The 15,782-nt window shown below is 41.1% G+C and overlaps 1 protein-coding gene and 1 long non-coding RNA gene across 3 annotated transcripts in view; one reads left to right on the top strand and one right to left on the bottom strand.

Moving 5' to 3' along the window:
- STK32C (serine/threonine kinase 32C) overlaps positions 1-15,382 on the bottom strand; it is a 256,277-nt gene extending 240,895 nt beyond the window's left edge. For both annotated transcript variants that reach the window (XR_006292292.1, XM_037905328.2), the window contains exon 1: positions 10,720-15,382. Coding sequence is in view for 1 of the 2 variants with exons in the window: in XM_037905328.2 (XP_037761256.1) it covers positions 10,720-10,804 (85 nt within the window). In the remaining variant the exon portion in view is untranslated. The remainder of the gene's footprint in view (positions 1-10,719) is intronic.
- On the top strand, positions 1,410-10,726 carry LOC122466631. Its single transcript, XR_006292293.1, has 3 exons — positions 1,410-1,485; positions 2,993-3,085; positions 9,865-10,726. It is a non-coding gene; the product is annotated as an uncharacterized LOC122466631 (long non-coding RNA).
- Positions 15,383-15,782: the final 400 nt, after the last annotated feature.

The raw sequence follows: 15,782 nt of genomic DNA, 5'->3' as shown, positions 1-15,782 counted from the left end.
CAGCCATCCATGCAGCTAGACTTTTCACAAATTAGATTTTTACTGCAATTTTAGATCTCTATATAGATATGATGGATACAGGAGAGAGGATACATGGCGTGGTATAAAGGTTTTACTGCCAGAAGTTTCAAAGGGCTGTATTCCTCAGGATAGAAGAAAACCATATTTAAATGTTGCATTAAGAAGTTAAATCTAAGTAAAATGACTAAGGCTGAGATTTTCAAAGGAGCCAGGCACTCGTCATTGATTGCAATTCAGTGAGATTTGGGAAACTAACTCCCTTGGTCTTCTTTCAAAATCCAAACCTATATTTTTCAATATTTAAAAATGGTTTAGCTATTTCTGTTATAAGGAGAAAAGTCTCGTTCTCAGTCATCCCCACCCCCACATATTTATTAAAAATCTGTACAATTGTGATAGACAGCAAAGATCTTTAAAGTTCAAAAGGAGAGTTAGCCTCTAAAGAGATGAAACAGGCCTAGAAGCTCTATCTCCCACTTCTTCCTCCACCTACAAAGGCAGATGTGTGGGATATGTTCACTGGCCTGACATTTCTAGCTTCAAAAGTTAGCTCTCTGTTATCCTAATAAATGATCCTTGGTCATTTCTCCTTTCCCCCCCCCCGCTTCTTCCCTTGAATTATTCCAGTAAGGTGGATCTTGGTTTAAGGAATTCAAATACTGATTGTCCTTTGAGAAGAAAGCCCCACATTCTATATAACCTAATCTGAGGATTTTTCCTGTAGTATTGACTACAGTGAAAGCTTTTCTGAGTAGACAATGAGAGTAGTGCCTGTGGAGTGCAGGACTGGGCTCTTTATTAGAAAAGGTTAATTTTGGAAAATAAGATGAGCTAGAAACAAACCTGATCTTACCCCCCATTCAACTATAAAGGTCCCACGGACTTCAGTGAACCTGGGATCAGACCCTAAGAGCAAGGCAATTCCTAAGCGTAACAGAAAAAATTAGACGTTAGCTTTAAAAGCCCTTAGACCAGTTACAATTTCTAATTTCAGTTTGTACTCTTCAGATGCAGTACCCAAAAGACAAAAGCCTTCATACCTCATCATTTCAAGTTAAACAAAGGAATCGACAGCTAAATTGATTACACCAAATGTACTGATATGTCCCTAACTTCCTTTTAGTTAGCCATTTTGATGCTGTCAGAGAAGCCAAGATGGAAGTTCACTTTACAGTTCTTCAGACATTTTTAGATAACTTTATACTAAAACACTGTGACAGTGTGAGGAGCTAGCACTCTGAGCACTTAGGCTTCAGGCAGCACCCTTGGAGAAGGCTGACAGGGATATGCAAGCTAACTGGCTAATCAGGGTGGGAGACTGGGTGAGCCAATTAGGCCATCAGCTGAGGGGTATAAAAAGGACACAGGAAGGGAGAAAGTAAGGCTGACTGAGCTCAGTGTGAACAAGAAGCTCAAGGAAAGGACACCTCTGTTCTTCCCTGGCCTTGTGGGAAGGGGCTGAAGGTAGAGAAACATTGTAACAATACTGCTGAATGGGCCTATACTGAGAATGGGAATGTAGCTAAATCATACGCAGTTGCTACTGTACAGAGTGAGTGTGAGAGTTCCTACAGCATCTGAGAACAGAGATGAAGTGTGCCCTGTTAAACACAATATACTGTTAATTTTTATATCTCATTCTGTTATAGGTACTGCAGGCAGCCCCTCCTATAGTTAAGGTTGCCCAACCCTACTACTTATAAAAACCTGTCTTTAGTTGCTTATAACTTTGCCAAACTTTAAACATTCAAGCTAAAATTTTCCTGTTGTTCTCAGCCATATATATATAGATATAGATATATGCAACATTGGTTCAGCATATCTAAGAACAACATCAGGGGAAATTATGATGTTTTGTCCATATTAAAAATTCTTACAACTGTTTCATTGAAAAGCGCTAGCTCCTCCATGTTTTGGAGCAGGGACTTCAAACTTGGCGGGTGGGCAGGGAGTGGCCCTGATGTCAAGGTGTGCGTTTTGTTGTTCTAGGGAAAAACTTCCCAAATTTGGTAGTTATAAGCCCTTGAAAACTTCTGATAGGTACAGATAGGAAACTGAAGCACAGAGAGGTTAAGGTCCAAGCCAGAGGTCCTGTAGAAAAACGTGATCATGTAATTTTAAAAGTGTATCATAATGTATGAGCACAGGAAGACTGAATGAAGGTTGTACAGACAACCTTAATCCTGACATTTCCTAACCTTCATGTGCTTCAGTTTGCAACCCGCAATGTTTTTTAACATTTTAGTGTTATAATATTTTTTCCTGTTTCTGCTAGGGAATGTGGAGTCCCATGTATTTTCTTTTAATTTTCTTTACTTCAAAAACAATTGGATTCACTGTAAAGGATGGAAGACTCTCATATTGTGACAGCGTGTACCCCTATGTTCACCCCTTTTAGAGGACTGTGGTATAACTTTGTACAAAGTATGCCTCATGAGGTGTCATTTGAAAACTCATGATTTGCTGATCATTACTGTCTTGGTAAAATACATGTGGCAACATTGTACAGTTATAAGTAAAGTTATAAGATTCCACTGTGTGATATTATGGAGACCTGTTCCAGCACTTATGCCTCCAGAACTAGGGAAGTGGGGGATGTTGCCGCAACCCCTGGCTTGAAATGATTTCCATTATATACACGGTTTACAGTTTGTTTCAATGGCTCTCAGCACCCCTGTCTGGTGGGCAATCACAAACATATTCGCCAGAGACAAAAGGCTAGCCAATGCCTCAATCAGGTGTCAGCGAGATCAAATGGACCATCACCTCATTAAGTGACCACTGTTTGGCAGGAGAGATGGCGTGGGCCAAAAAATCTACATTTCTGACTAAAAAGCAGCTTGAGGTTCCTGTCCTCAAAGACTTTTTGTCTCCTGAGCCTCAGCTGGAGATGATTCTTTGGCAAGAGAAATGACTATAAGGGGAGAGAGCAGATGCCCCAAATCATCTCTCCCTTTCTCTCTACCCACAGAATCATCAACACTTGAAGAACAAAGGAAACAGCACTGGACTCAGGAGTGATCCTGACTGAAGGATTCAGCCAGTAAGAATGTTGGAACTTGTGGTGAGAAAGACCTTTGCTTTGAATTCACTTTAGGTGTTAGTTGTGTTTTACCTTTTATTTCTTTGTAACCAATTCTGACTTTTATGCCTCATTATTTGTAATAACTTAAAATCTATCTTTCTGTAGTTAGATAAAACTTTTTCATTGTTTTATCTAAACCAGTGTGCTTGGATGAAGTGTTTGGGAAACTTCATTTGGGATAACAGTATTTGTGCATATGATTTTCTACTAATGAAATGATGGACTTGATATGAGCTTGTATTACTTGTATATGAGCTTGATATGAGCTTGACTTGATATTGAGCTTGTATTCTGGGCAGTACAAGATGCAACATTTCTGGGGAAAGTCTGGGACTGGGAGTTGCCCTGCAGTGTAATTCACAAGTGGCTGGTTATAGCATTCATACAGTATAACTGGGAGGAGGCTGTGTGCGAGCAGGCCAGGAGTGGTTGTTCTTGTGGCGAAGCAATGTAAAAGACATCCCGATTAGAGAACTGAGGGGACACAGCTGTTCATCAGTCTAGATTGTACTCTGGGTAATGTCCCCCACATCTCATTTTTGAAAACAATTTAGAGGGGGAAAGAGCGTTTGCACCAGGTTAGTTAGAAATCCTGACAATGTTGAGTTCATGTCAGATATGACTACGCCAATTAATAACCTCTGATTAATCTAAAATATACTATATATGGTGCAGTTCAATTTGGGGAAGACCTTGTTTTCTGTCAGAAAATTATCACTGAAAAACTTCTCCAGATGGAAAGCTATAACAAGTAGCTAAAGCTGCTACATTTTTAGAAAGCATCGTAGATGCCAAACCAGTTTTCTATACAAATAATAGCTCTTAAATCTGACTATTTCAGAGCAGAGCAATTGCTTTATGGATGTGTTCTGTCTGTTGGCTTTTGTAAATAATCACAAAGCATGAGGAACACTTCTTTCTTTTCAAGACCAACTTTACACATAGCTGGAGCATAACATTGAAATACTGTGAAGCATTTCAAAGGTTAAACCGGAAAACATGAAAAGGGATAAGTGTGTGTTGTAATCAAGGACAAGACTAAAATGTGGATTTATCAAAAGCAGTTGCCTTATCACTTCTATATCAGTTTGGATTATATTCAACAGCATGTTTTTTCTTGGGCTACACACAAATTTATTAAGAAATATTAGCTGATTTTCCTATTTGTGGGACAGTATCCTGGAAAAAGATTTTGGGGTCGTGGTGAATAATTAGCCAAATATGAGCTCCCCATGTGATGCTGTGGCTAAAAGGGCTAATGCTATCTTTGGATGTATGAACAGGGAAATCTCGAGTAGGAGTAGGGAGCTTATATGACCTCTGTATTTGTCACTGGTGTGACTGCTACTGGAATACAGCATCTAGTTCTGGTATCAACAATTAAAGAAAAATGTTGGAAAAATTGGAGAGAATTTTGAGAAGAGCCACAAGAATAATTAAAGGATTGGAAAACATGCTTTCTAGTGAAAGACTCAAGGAGCTCAATCTATTTAGTGTGTCAAAAAGAAGGTTAGGGAGTAACCTGATCAGTCTATAAGTACCTACATGGGAAACAGAAATACGACAGGTTTCAGAGTAGCAGCCATGTTAGTCTGTATTCGCAAAAAGAAAAGCTTATGCTCAAATAAATTTGTTAGTCTCTAAAGTGGCACAAGTACTCCTTTTTCTTTTTGAGAAATACGACAGTCGAGGGTTCTTCAGTATAGCAGACAAAGGAATCACAGGATCTAGTGACTGGAATCTGACGCTAGACAGACTTAGACTCTTAATACGGCATAATTTTTTTTAACAGGGAGTATGATTAACCACTGGAACAAATTACTAAGTGTTGTGCTGGATTCTCCATCAATGGACACTTTGTAAAATTAAGAATAGATCTTTTCTAAAAGAAATGCTCTGGTTCAACCACAGCTATTGGACATGAAGCAATAATTAATTCAAGGAAGTCCTATGACCTGTGTTATGCAGGCGGTCAGACTAGATGATCACAATGATCCCTTCTGGTCTTAAAATCTGATATTCAGGTTTCTCTGGAGGAAAAATCTAAACTTTGTATTAACTGGCAGAACGTATGATGTTTTTCTATTAAGCTTTCACCTTTGATTTTAGACAACTATATCTTTAATTCATTATGCTTGTCATATATACAGTTTTGTCATTAGAAACATATACCAGTCTACTTTTTGCTGATTTTTTTTTAAACTGACAATTGTGATAATATATGAAGAATAACTGACATTATCTCACATCAAATTGAAATATTAATTGGCTCGTTATTTCAGGAAGTAAACGGAATGTCTTAAGAGATCTCCATAGCAACCATGCTATGCCAGTAAATATGAGTGCACCAGAACAACACTGTAATTGCTCTGAATATGCAAACAAGCTGTCATAAATATAAAGGGAAGGGTAACCACCTTTCTGTATACAGTGCTATAAATTCCCTCCTGGCCAGAGGCAACATCCTGTTACCTGTAAAGGGTTAAGAAGCTCAGCTAACCTGGCTGGCACCTGACCCAAAGGACCAATAAGGGGATATTTTGGGGGGGAAGATGTCTCTAAGTGGTCTCTTTCCCTGTTCTTTGTTTAAAATGCTTGGTGGTGGCAACATACTGTTCAAGGACAAGGCAAAGTTTGTACCTTGGGGAAGTTTTTAACCTAAGCTGGTAAGAATAAGCTTAGGGGGTCTTTCATGCGGGTCCCCACATCTGTACCCTAGAATTCAGAGTGGGGAAGGAACCCTGACACAAGCAATGATGGAAAAAAACAGGCAATGATTTAAAAAAAAAACACTTTAAATGTTTATACATCTATCCTGTTATCCTGCTTGTAAGTACCCTTTTTATTTATAATCATTCTTGGGCAATGTTTTCTCACTTGGAAAGATTTCTTTTCTCTTTAAAGGTATAGAGTCTGTTCAGAAAAAATGCCTTCTAAACTATATTGTGAGGCTGACTTTCTAAAGCATTTTACAGTTGTCTTACTCATTGCTCTTGTTACCTCTTAACATTCAAAATGGGACACAGTGTGTTTCTATGGGTCCAGTCCTGCACCTACCTTCATCAAAAAATTCTAGTAGAGTCCGTGGACATAGCAGCCATATAAGCAGGCCCATACACAGCTAATCAGTTAAATGTACTAGGTTTTACTAGATTTTGCAATATCAATCCCAACACCACTCTTACTTTACATTCCAATCACACCACAACACTGCTTGATAATTAATTGTAATGTTGTACCTGTAGCATTCTAATAGTTACATTCTGTACTCTTTAATAATACAAAAGAGATGCCAGTGTTAATAATTCTTCAATGTTAATTACTTTGGCTAGTAAAGGCTTGTTTGCCAATAATCACTAGCTACCTTTTTAATATAATTTTCTCATACTTAGTATATATTTTAGAACTGTGGTTTTCAAACTGTGGACCCATGGGGCTCTGCAGACTGTCTAAGATTTCCAAAGAGGTCTGCACCTCCATTTGAAATTTGTTAGCAGTATACAAATGGAAAAAAAGATCTAAAACCACTGTTCTAGAGCAAAAGTAGAGGCTCAGTTTTGACCTCACTTACCCAGGTGACATCAATAGAAATTCATAGAATCATAGGACTGGAAGGGACCTCGAGAGGTCATCTAGTCCAGTCCCATGCACTGATGGCAGGACCAAGTATTATCTACACCATCCCTGACAGGTGTTTGTCTAACCTGCTCTTAAAAATCTCCAATGATGGAATTCCACAACCTCCCTAGGCAATTAATTCTAGTACTTAACCACCCGGACAGTTAGGATGTTTTTCCTAAAAAGAAAAGGAGTACTTGTGGTACCTTAGAGACTAACCAATTTATTTGAGCATGAGCTTTCGTGAGCTACAGCTCACTTCATCGGATGCATACCAATGAAGTGAGCTGTAGCTCACAAAAGCTCATGCTCAAATAAATTGGTTAGTTTCTAAGGTGCCACAAGTACTCCTTTTCTTTTTGCGAATACAGACTAACACGGCTGTTACTCTGAAATCTGATGCTTTTCCTAGTGTCCAACCTAACCCTCCCTTGCTGCGATGTAAGCCCATTGCTTCTTGTCCTACCCTCAGAGGTTAAAAACAATATTTTTTTCTCCCTCCTCCTTGCAACAACTCATGTAAATAAAGGCAAAATTGTGCCCTGAGGGTTCACACTAGAAAAATAATAATAATCTGAACCTAATGTTTCTAGTGTGAAATTCTAGCCCTACTGACATCAGGGGGAGTTTTGCCATTGACTTCAGTAAGCTACTATTTCACCCTGACAACTCTAGCAGTTATTAACAAGTTTATACATTGTTACATACAAGGAAAACAACCCTGGCTGGTGTGCTTGAAAACAGTTACTGGGGAAGTAAAAAAAAAATTGGGTCATATTCTGGTCCTGATTCATCAAGATACTTAAACATGTGCCTAACTTTAAGCATGAGCGTTCATGTGCTCAAAGTTAGTCATGCACTTAAGTACCTTTCTGAATCAGGACCTCTGTGCTGCCTTAAACCTATTAAACTTCACTGGAGCTCCAATGAAGTTTAAATCAATGAAGAATTTGCCCGCTAAAAGTTCTTTGAGATCAACAGTATTAAGATCCGGAACAATATTAACCAGATATTAGTGATTAAGACAAGCATACAGTACTTCAAGATGACTTAACATTCAAACTTATTGTCCCTCAAGGTTAAGAAGTAATGTATGATCACCTAAATGGAAGTGAATGTAATTTTAAGATATTGCACTCTAATTTATTCTCACCATTGTCCAATCTTCAGAGCTTTGCTCTTATTCATGGTCGTGGCAGAATGTCATGTGTCGCGAGAAGCTGAAGCTTCATATTTTTAGTTATAGCAAAGAAGCCTCGTCACTAACTTCTGTTTTCCTTCTCTATTCTTTTAAATGAGGCATTATTTCTTATTAACAAGTACCCTATCTTTGCAGAGGGCCTGCAAACCCTCTGGGTCAGTCACTCCAATTGAAATAGGATTTCCTTCTTTGAATGACCATGCAGGATTGGGTTCTATGTATGCTCATTCTTGCTTATCACACTGCATGCAAATAGGAATGGTGAAAATCACATTGCCCAGCTACTTAACAGAATATGTGTTTATCAGTTGTGTCAGCTTTGAGGACTTAATCCATCCTTTTATCTGTGAAAGCTGAGATAACAAGACTGAAATTACACAGTACTCCTAAAGCCTGTAAATTGTGGGGGGGGAAAAAGGAGTACTTGTGGCACCTTAGAGACTAACAAATTTATCTGAGCATAAGCTTTCGTGAGCTACAGCTCACTTCATCGGATGCATTCAGTGGAAAATACAGTGGGGAGATTTATATACACAGAGAACATGAAACAATGGGTGTTACCATACACACTGTAACCAGAGTGATCACTTAAAGTGAGCTATTACCAGCAGGAGGGGGGGGGGGGAACCTTTTGTAGTGATAATCAAGGTAAAGAAGTAATGCATGATCACCTAAATGGAAGTGAATGTAATTTTAAGATATTGCACTCTAATTTATTCTCACCATTGTCCAACCTTCAAAAACAGACTCCAGCGAGAGACTGCTGAATTGGAATTAATTTGCAAACTGGATACAATTAACTTAGGCTTGAATAGAGACTGGGAGTGGATGGGTCATTACACAAAGTAAAAACTATTTCCCCATGTTTATCTTCCCCCCTCCACCCCCCACTGTTCCTCAGACGTTCTTGTCAACTGCTGGAAGTGGCCCACCTTGATTATCACTACAAAAGGTTTCCCCCCTCCGCGTTCTCCTGCTGGTAATAGCTCACTTTAAGTGATCACTCTGGTTACAGTGTGTATGGTAACACCCATTGTTTCATGTTCTCTATGTGTATAAATCTCCCCACTGTATTTTCCACTGAATGCATCCGATGAAGTGAGATGTAGCTCACGAAAGCTTATGCTCAAATAAATTTGTTAGTCTCTAAGGTGCCACAAGTCCTCCTTTTCTTTTTGCGAATACAGACTAACACGGCTGCTACTCTGAAACCTGTAAATTGGAAGTCAAACTTGTTCACACTTTGGTCCTAGATTGAAATGACAAGGTAGTGCTGGCCCCCTCATTCTACCCAACCAGAGTTCCAGCAATCTCTCTGCAAGACCTTCCTGGCTGTGAATCTCCTCTACGAGAGCTCCTCTTGTGATGGGGGTGAAGGAAGACCACATTACACTAGCAGGTTTCAGAGTAGCAGCCCTGTTAGTCTGTATCCGCAAAAAGAAAAGGAGTACTTGTGGCACCTTAGAGACTAACAAATTTATTTGAGCATGATTCAATACTGCCAAAACAGCTTTTCAGTTGGAGACTGCCCCCACAGTAAACCACTGTAAGATAGCTGGGGGTGGTATCTAGATAAGAAAACTACTCGGGAAGGTGAACAAAGCACACCCCATTCTGCCACCTATAGTGCATATGTATGTACTGGAGGCATTGGTTTAACAAAAGAAACATTCATGTTGATGGCTTTGTGAAAGCTATTCTCTCATATGGCCAATAACGCCAAGAAAATATTTCCTAACATTCTAACATCCAAGTTCATGACACTAAAACTGCATCAAAATACTGTCTTAGAACTATATTTGTTGCCTTTCAGATTGAAGCATGCAGGGTTTTTAACCTCTCTTTAGTGTGTTGTCTGTTACATGCACACTTCCTTTTAACTTTTGATTTTTTCCATTTAAATCTTAAAATCACTGTACACCACCTCCCCTCTTCTCAGACAGGTAAACATGTTCTGCGTGCTGACGATGCAAGAGGAAAAAGCACAGCACCAATATGAGACTTTCACAATCTATAGACAGAAGGATCCAGGACCAGGTGAGAATTCTGGTATGAAAGGGGTTGGGGAGCAATCTATGATCCACACAGGTTAACTTTCTTCCCGTATTCATGGGTCTACTGCAAGATGTTGTATAAATTATAGGTTTACACATTATAAATGACAAATCCAATTACCGCTAAAGCAGGACGGCTCTTTCCAGCACCAGTCAGGCAACTGGAAATTCAACAGATGACCCACCACGTGTGTGCACACTAGGGATTCTGCCGTATCAGCTGCACACATCTTTTGATCATCTCTGAGCCCAGAGAAGTAAAGTGGTGGGGTGTGACACTTTCAACGGTAGACCTTATTTTAGTGTGTTTGCCTTTCCTGTTGTCCATTGCGCACTTACTTTCAAAGAAGTTTGCTTTACACAAACACCCCCTGAATAGACTTTAAAATCCTTTCGTACACACACACAAACACACACACCTCTCACAACTCTTTCTCCAAGTTCCTGGAGCCTGTCTCTCCCCCAGACAGGCGCCTGCAATTGACTAAAGAATTTCCCGTCAGAAAAGATCTGTCCTAGCTCTCTTCGCTCCCAAAGCAGAGCCGATCTGCTGCGTTAACGATCCCTATGAAATAAAAGTTGCCTTCCTCAACCCCCGGCTGTGACTTGCAATCCCCCCTGGGCGGCTGGGCGCGGGCCGAGCCGAGGGGCTCTGGGAGGGCACCTCGCTAGGTTCTGACCGCCCTGGGAAGGACTGGCGGGGGCAGCCCGGAGCGAGTGCGAGACCGCACGGTACTCACCATCCTCCTTCTCATCGAACACGGGTCTCTTGGAGGAAGAAGTGGTCGCTCCCATCCTTTTCTTCCACTTGCCCCAGTGAAACATTGGAAGAGGAGGCGAGCTGGCATCCCCTAGCGCCCGGTGATCTCGGCGAGCCTGGCGCGGCGGCGGCGGCGGCGGCAGCGGCAGGCAAAACCGCTTCAAGATGGATCTGTGCGTACGCGCCTCCCTCTCCGCCTCTGGGCGCCTTTCCTCACGCCTCGCTCCCCCAGGCTTTTGTCGGTCCGGCACGCATGGCCCCGGCCGCCGAACCTGCCGCTGGCTGCACACGCCCAGGCGCCGCGGGGACCTGCTGCCTCTGCTCCCCCGCTGCAGCCGGAGGAGCCCGTTGGAGCCAGGGGATGCGAACAGCGGCAACAGAGTCAAGCGAACCCCTCTCCTCCTACCGCTCAGCAAGGGCAACGCAGCCCCAGCCCGTGGGCAGCCGGAGCGTGTGGGGCCGCTGCCCTGTGTGAATGTGCAGGGCCCTAATTCCGGCTAGGTGGCGCCCGAGCGGTGCGAACCAGGAATTACCTTTAACCTTTTGAGCTCATCGAGATGCTGACTTCTGTGGGTGGCTTTGATGTAGGGAGAATGTAATGGGAGCTGAGCATATTCTCCCCCCACCCCCATCGCGATTTGGATGGTAAAAGATGGATCTGACTTGCTTTGAATGAATGATCGATTGTGATCGATACAGCTGTCTTACTAGTCAGGTGTTCCATAGGGGGTGCAAATAACAGCTAAGGAGCAACATTTTTCTCCATGTGTTAACAAGGAAAACCAAGTAATGCTAATACAAACATGAGCACCCCCCTCCTTCAGAGTAACCAGTAATAACTGGAGGAAGAAAGTCATTGGGTCATTTGCTTACCTGGCTTTCACACCTATCAATGATTCCACTCTCTTTTTTGGTGTGCTGTAAAAATACACACAAGATCAGCATGGACTTTTCTTCCCTGCAACATAGCATCATGCCACTTTACAGTCAGATGCTACAGTCTGCTCAGAAATGCAGCAAAAGCTCCTTTAATAGGAAGAACAATGTTTAATCACTGTTTAACAGGCTAATTTTAGTGCTACATTACTATCAGATAATTATGTATTTCAAGCAATTTAAATACTTACTGTAGTGCTCACATTGCAACAATTCCCCCAGTATACTATGTAGATACAATTTTTAAAGGCTGCATTTGGTGTTCTTAATTTGCATTGCTAATTAATTCACAGTGGTTTTCTAGTCTGTTGTTTAACTGTACATTTCGGTTGCACTCTGCATAGCAAAAATTTGTTCACAATATTATGGGGAAATTGTACTCGGCATGTATGGTAGACAAGTTTAAACTTCATCATTGTTGATTTTTGGAATATAAAGAGATTGTTAGATGACTGAAAACAAAAATTAATATTTTCTGGACCTGTAGAAACACTCAGATTTCCTCTATTTCTTTCTTTCTTTCTTTTCTTTACCCTATACTTGTGATTTGATGTGCACGTTCTGAACTCAGATAACTCTCAGAACAATCATATCTATTTGTTCTGTCCTGCATTTAGATGAGTAATGTTCATCTAAGCCCTGATCCAGCACAGCTTTTAAACACCTTTAATTTTAAGCATGTGAGTAGTTCCACTGAAGTCAGTGGGACTACTCATGCTGGATTGGGACCGCAGAGTCTAATTCTTTCTACTTATTCAGATCTATCATCTACTGACATCCATGAGAGTTTTGCTTGACAGGTCAGAAGTACAGGATCAGGTGTATAATGAATGTCTCCCATGCCATAGTGTACTTTAGATGTAGATTCTCATTTACTTTGTTTAGGACAGAGCCCGCATTATTAACATCAATGTAAGTTTTGCCTTTGATTTCAGTGGGAGGAGGACTGAGTCTTTTTTGCACTTCCTACTCACACAAAGTTCTCTCTGGACCTGATCATGCATTTCTTATGCACCCAAAATACTAGTGATTTCAATGGGATTATTTCTTGAATAAGTCTATAGGATGAAGGTCTTGGTCCTGCTCTAGTATTATCAGTTGTGCCAGGACCAACTTCATTATTCACAGATATGGAACTATTTCATTATTTTAAAGCCCACACATAAGCATTACAACAAATATGAAAGAGAATTGGACTACGTTATTAATAAGTTTGTTACCAATGTACAGTTATTTATGAAAGCACAAAAGTAGAATATCTTATATTAGTCGCTACTGATTTTTTCCACTCTATTAAGGCAAAGACAGAGACATTGATTTTTCTTCAAATTTTGTGATAAACTAAGGGCTTGATTTAAACCTTTGTATAGCTCAGAAAATCAATGTTTTGTTTTATGTGGCTTCCACAACCTCTTACAGATTTCTTTTGTAGGGACGCATTTACTGAATTGGGTCTGAAGATATTATATGGTAAGTTTCAACAAAGAGTAAAAAATCCAGGCTGAGGTTGGAGGTATAGCTTTGAAGCACTGTCACTCAGATATCATGGTGCAGTACAAGAACCTGAATAGAATAGGCTGCTACTTAGTGGCAAAACCCCCAATTCACTTTGGTTGTGTAAAGAGGGGAGTTACTCCCTGGTGCACGCTTATAGATACATATTAAAGAGAAAAAGGGGGGTTGCATATTCCATGCATATGTGATAAGCAGCATACTGTTGTTTAACTAGTATGAGAATGTCTACAGGAGAGTCTTTCTGCTAGAGCGGCGGTGCTCAAACTTTAGTAACCTGAGGACCCCACCTTTTGATTTAAAATTTTTGCTGTGGACCCCCAAGCCTCTCGCTCAGCCCCAGGCCCCGCCCCCACTCCACCCCTTCCGCCAAGGCCCGGCCCCCACCCCACCTCTTCCTGAGCCTGCTCCACCTCTGCCCCTCCTCTTCCCCACCTCTTCCCTCCCCCTCCCTCCTGCAGACTGCTGAACAGCTGTTCCCTGGCATGCAGAAAGCACTGGGAGGGAGGGGGAGGAGTTGATCAGTGGGGTCCGCAGACCCCTGGAGTACCCTTGCAGACCCCAGTTTGAGAAACGCTGTGCTAGAGTAAGAGGCCACTCTCCAAGCACATGATTCACAGCCAATCAAATGCAAGTGCTATATGGATTGGTTCTACTGGGTAACCTGCACAAACCATTGTGAGACAGAGAACTGAGAGTAGTAGCTTGGGAGTACTCCTCTCTCACCTGCGTGTTCTGTAGGTTTTGGAGTTGCATGAGAGGGAGCACAGAAGCCATGTAAGGAATACACAGTAAGAGTTTCTCTCCAATTATTCCTGGATACAGCACGCTTTTGAAATGCCTACATGGCTTATTGTTTTTATTGTTATGCATTGTTCCATAGTCCACAAGACAGTGCTAAGACTCAGGGATTCTCAAACTTCGTTGCACCACAACTCCCTTCTGACAACAAAAATTACTACACGACCCCAGAAGGAGGGACTGAAGGCTGAGCCTGCCTGAGCCCCACTGCCCCGGACTGTGGTGGGGCGGGGGGGGAGCCAAGCCCTACCGCCCAAGGTGTGGGGGGCCAAAGCCCAAGCACAAGGCTTCAGCCCCAGGCGGTGGGGCTTAGGCTTCAGCTCTGGCCCTGGGCCCCAGCAAGTCTACCGCTGGCCCTAGCTACCCCATTAAAATGGAGACCTGACCCACAGTTTGAGAACCGCTGTGCTAGGTGGTCTACAAAACACTGAAAAGGTTTTAGGTCAAATTCTACTCTGTGTCACTGGAGTAAATCCAGAGTAACTCCATTGTCTTCAGCGGATTTGCTGATCCATTGAATATACAGCAGTGTAACTGAGAGAGGTGTCATTGTCCCAAAGAATTTGCAATCTAAGACCTGGATTCTGCAAATGCTTATACACATGAATAGCTATGCTCATGCGTAAACCTAATGAGCCTGTGTTAGACCTGAACTACCAGTTATCAGACATAGGGAGTGACTGGGATAGGGAAAGCAAGAGTTACAGTCAGGATCTGTGGATGCATTTTGTTGATTCCAGGGGTGTGTTGTTTTTGTTTTGTAGGGGATAGACCTCAATATTGATGCAAACGTTGTTCAAAGAATTTATTCTAATTTTAAGTTATTACAAAATTGCCTGCATCTTTACTGAATTTTAGGAGATACAATTATTTCCATACACCTGATGCTTGGCGAATATGATAACTCATGTGTTTAAAGGGTATTTGTTTTTGTCTGTTTTTTGTTATATGAAAATAAACGTTCATTCTAATTAAGAAAATTCCTAGGAAATCCTTGCTTTCTGTTAGCCAATAACAGGTACCCAAAGTATCAGAGAAGATGACACCGCCTTAGCTGTAAAACCATATTTATTACCTCCCAGTGTGTTTACACTGATTCTAGGGATGCAGCTTTATAATATCTATTTTGCTTTAACATTCTGTATTATTTTCTTTTATGCTATGTTATGGAAGTTGTATATAATTGTTATTGTGATTCATTCTTTGTACAAAATATTTGATAGACGTCTTTAATTGCAAGTTGTAAATATACTGCAAATGGTAGGTTGTAGATTTGTTTGCCTTTTGACCAAATGGTTTCCAATCAACAAGAATGTCTTCTCAAAGAACAGGATACTCCCCTCTTTGTACAAGACACCTGTTTTGGTTAGTTTTGTTTTACAGTAAATTATATATCTGAGAGCTCAGTTCTTGCTTTCACTCTCTTACTATTTCATGCTGTGGGGGAAAATGTCATTTTGGGGTTCAATCCATGTCTCATTTACTTGCCATTTTTCTCTTTCTCTCTCTGCTGCTTTTTAGGCAACCGGGACTTCAAATATTCTTTGAATTGATTCCATGATTCCCAACCCTTTCTCTACCTCAGTGACCCTCACTTTCTTCTCAAAAACATGTTTAGAATGAAACTGTGATCATATTGCGAAAGCTGTTTCATTTTTTCCCCAACAACTTTGTTAGTTCTTTCTCCTGGAAGATTTAAGACTTTCTGCCACCTTCATCTAGCACGTTTTCAACAACCATTTTAATCTTACACTTCATTGCAAGACTAATGGGTGCTTTCAGTCTTACAAAGAA

This window comes from Chelonia mydas, chromosome 7, assembly GCF_015237465.2.
Source record: "Chelonia mydas isolate rCheMyd1 chromosome 7, rCheMyd1.pri.v2, whole genome shotgun sequence".
Classification (NCBI taxonomy): domain Eukaryota; kingdom Metazoa; phylum Chordata; order Testudines; family Cheloniidae; genus Chelonia; species Chelonia mydas.
Note: the sequence above shows the minus strand (reverse complement) of the source record. Positions and strands in the feature narration are given on the sequence as shown.